This window comes from Myxocyprinus asiaticus, chromosome 2 (genome assembly GCF_019703515.2).
Source record: "Myxocyprinus asiaticus isolate MX2 ecotype Aquarium Trade chromosome 2, UBuf_Myxa_2, whole genome shotgun sequence".
Classification (NCBI taxonomy): Eukaryota; Metazoa; Chordata; class Actinopteri; order Cypriniformes; family Catostomidae; genus Myxocyprinus; species Myxocyprinus asiaticus.
The window spans coordinates 1,325,798-1,327,500 of NC_059345.1; the positions used below are offsets into that span (position 1 = coordinate 1,325,798).

Below are 1,703 nucleotides of genomic sequence, written 5' to 3' on the forward strand. Positions count from 1 at the left end.
CCTCTCTACAATAATAGTGGATTACTCAGTGAATATTCATCCATGGCATTTATATATATATTTTTATCGGTTATATGTTTTAGTTAACTCTGGTTGAGTTGACAGAATGACCCTTTTGTGTTTTCTCTCAGTAGCTTTATCTGTCCCTTATGAAAATTAACAATGAGTATTACTACATTAACCATGATATTTGTAGTAAAACCATAGTAATAAAACAGGAACACAAAAACTATAGCAATAAAATCATTATCATTCTGCAGAATGCCAGAAAAAGGTTATTACAGTTTAACTATAGTGTTCATATGTAGTGAAAGTATGATTTGACCACAAATATCACGTTTAAAATACTGTATACTGTAATAAAGCCATGCTTAATTTTCATAAGGGTATTGAAGAAACGCAAAACTATTTCAGGAAATAAATTCCCCTCATACTTTTTCTTGAATTAAATCTAACTAAAAACATAATGAGGTTTATCCTTAAAACAAGAAAACAATTAAACAATAAAAAAAAAATTGCCAATCAGGTAAGAAACAAACTTAAGACTATACAATTCTGCTTCTAAAGTAGGTTTATCTGGAAGACACATACTGATAAAGAAAATGAGTTTTTGTTTATTTTGTAGTGTCGTTTGAATAATCAACTGTAATTCCTTCTGTGATGTTTGGGACACTGATTTAAACTATGTTTTAATGGTAATATTAGTTCCACTTTAGTCTTGAACTACACTAAAGATCTGAATGAATCATCTGACACTTCTCGAAGTCTCTGGTCTTGACATGCATTGAGTTATTAAAGCATGTAGGGGCCGTTTCCTGCACTGATCTTTGTCCTGGATTAAACGGATTCTCTATTGGACATTGTGCTCAGTCCAGGAAAATAATTAATTTGTGGAAACTGGCCCAGAACGGATGCAGAGTTTCTACAGTAGCTGTTGTTGTCCTTGTTTCTCGGTGTGGAAGAGGTGAAGGGTTTGACAGGCCGAGTCTGTCCAGTGGATGAGCTCCAGAAGAACTCTGTAGGTCCAGAGTTTAGCAGCAAAACTACCAGAACCTTCAACTTCATCCTGACCCTGGAGATGAGACGACTTCATTAATAAACATTACAGACCCACTGTAGCAAAATCGCTTTTTCAGGGACTTGACTTTCAGACAAGGAAAACAGGTGGTTGAGAGGAGCCGTTTTCTAAATGTATTTTCTGTTGAAACATGAACCTGAGCGTGTCTCTGCAATAGAGCCAATGTGCTTCAGTTTATGTCACATTCAATTATTAGTTGCTTATGTTGTATTGTGTAAGTCCCTTTGGATAAAAGCGTCTGCAGAATGAATCAATGTAAATGAGTCTGTTAAAGGAGTTGATTCTGGATGAGGGGTACAAGAAACCAAACACACAATAACAATCCCATCTCTGTATGTCTAATTTCCCCTTAAAGTTACTTGAATGTTTGATACTGCTTTTAGAAACTTTAAGCAGTTTTCTTCATTTGTTTCTTTGTTCTTATTTTAGCACTAACTGTAATAAAATTCTGTCTGTCTATCTGTCTGTCTGTCTGTCTTTCTGTCTGTCTTTCTATCTATCTATCTGTCTATCTATCTATCTATCTATCTATCTATCTATCTGTCTATCTATCTATCTGTCTATCTATCTATCTCTATCTAGCTATCTGTCTATCTATCTATCTATCTATCTGTCTGTCTTTCTA

General features: G+C 34.4%; 1 protein-coding gene across 1 annotated transcript in view; it reads right to left on the reverse strand.

Moving 5' to 3' along the window:
* The window catches only part of LOC127410878 (ciliary neurotrophic factor-like), a 15,816-nt gene continuing 14,113 nt past the window's right edge, over positions 1–1,703 (reverse strand). Inside the window, exon 3 of the mRNA XM_051646105.1 lies at positions 1–1,072. Coding sequence (XP_051502065.1) covers positions 923–1,072 — 150 coding nt within the window. The 3' untranslated portion in view covers positions 1–922. The remainder of the gene's footprint in view (positions 1,073–1,703) is intronic.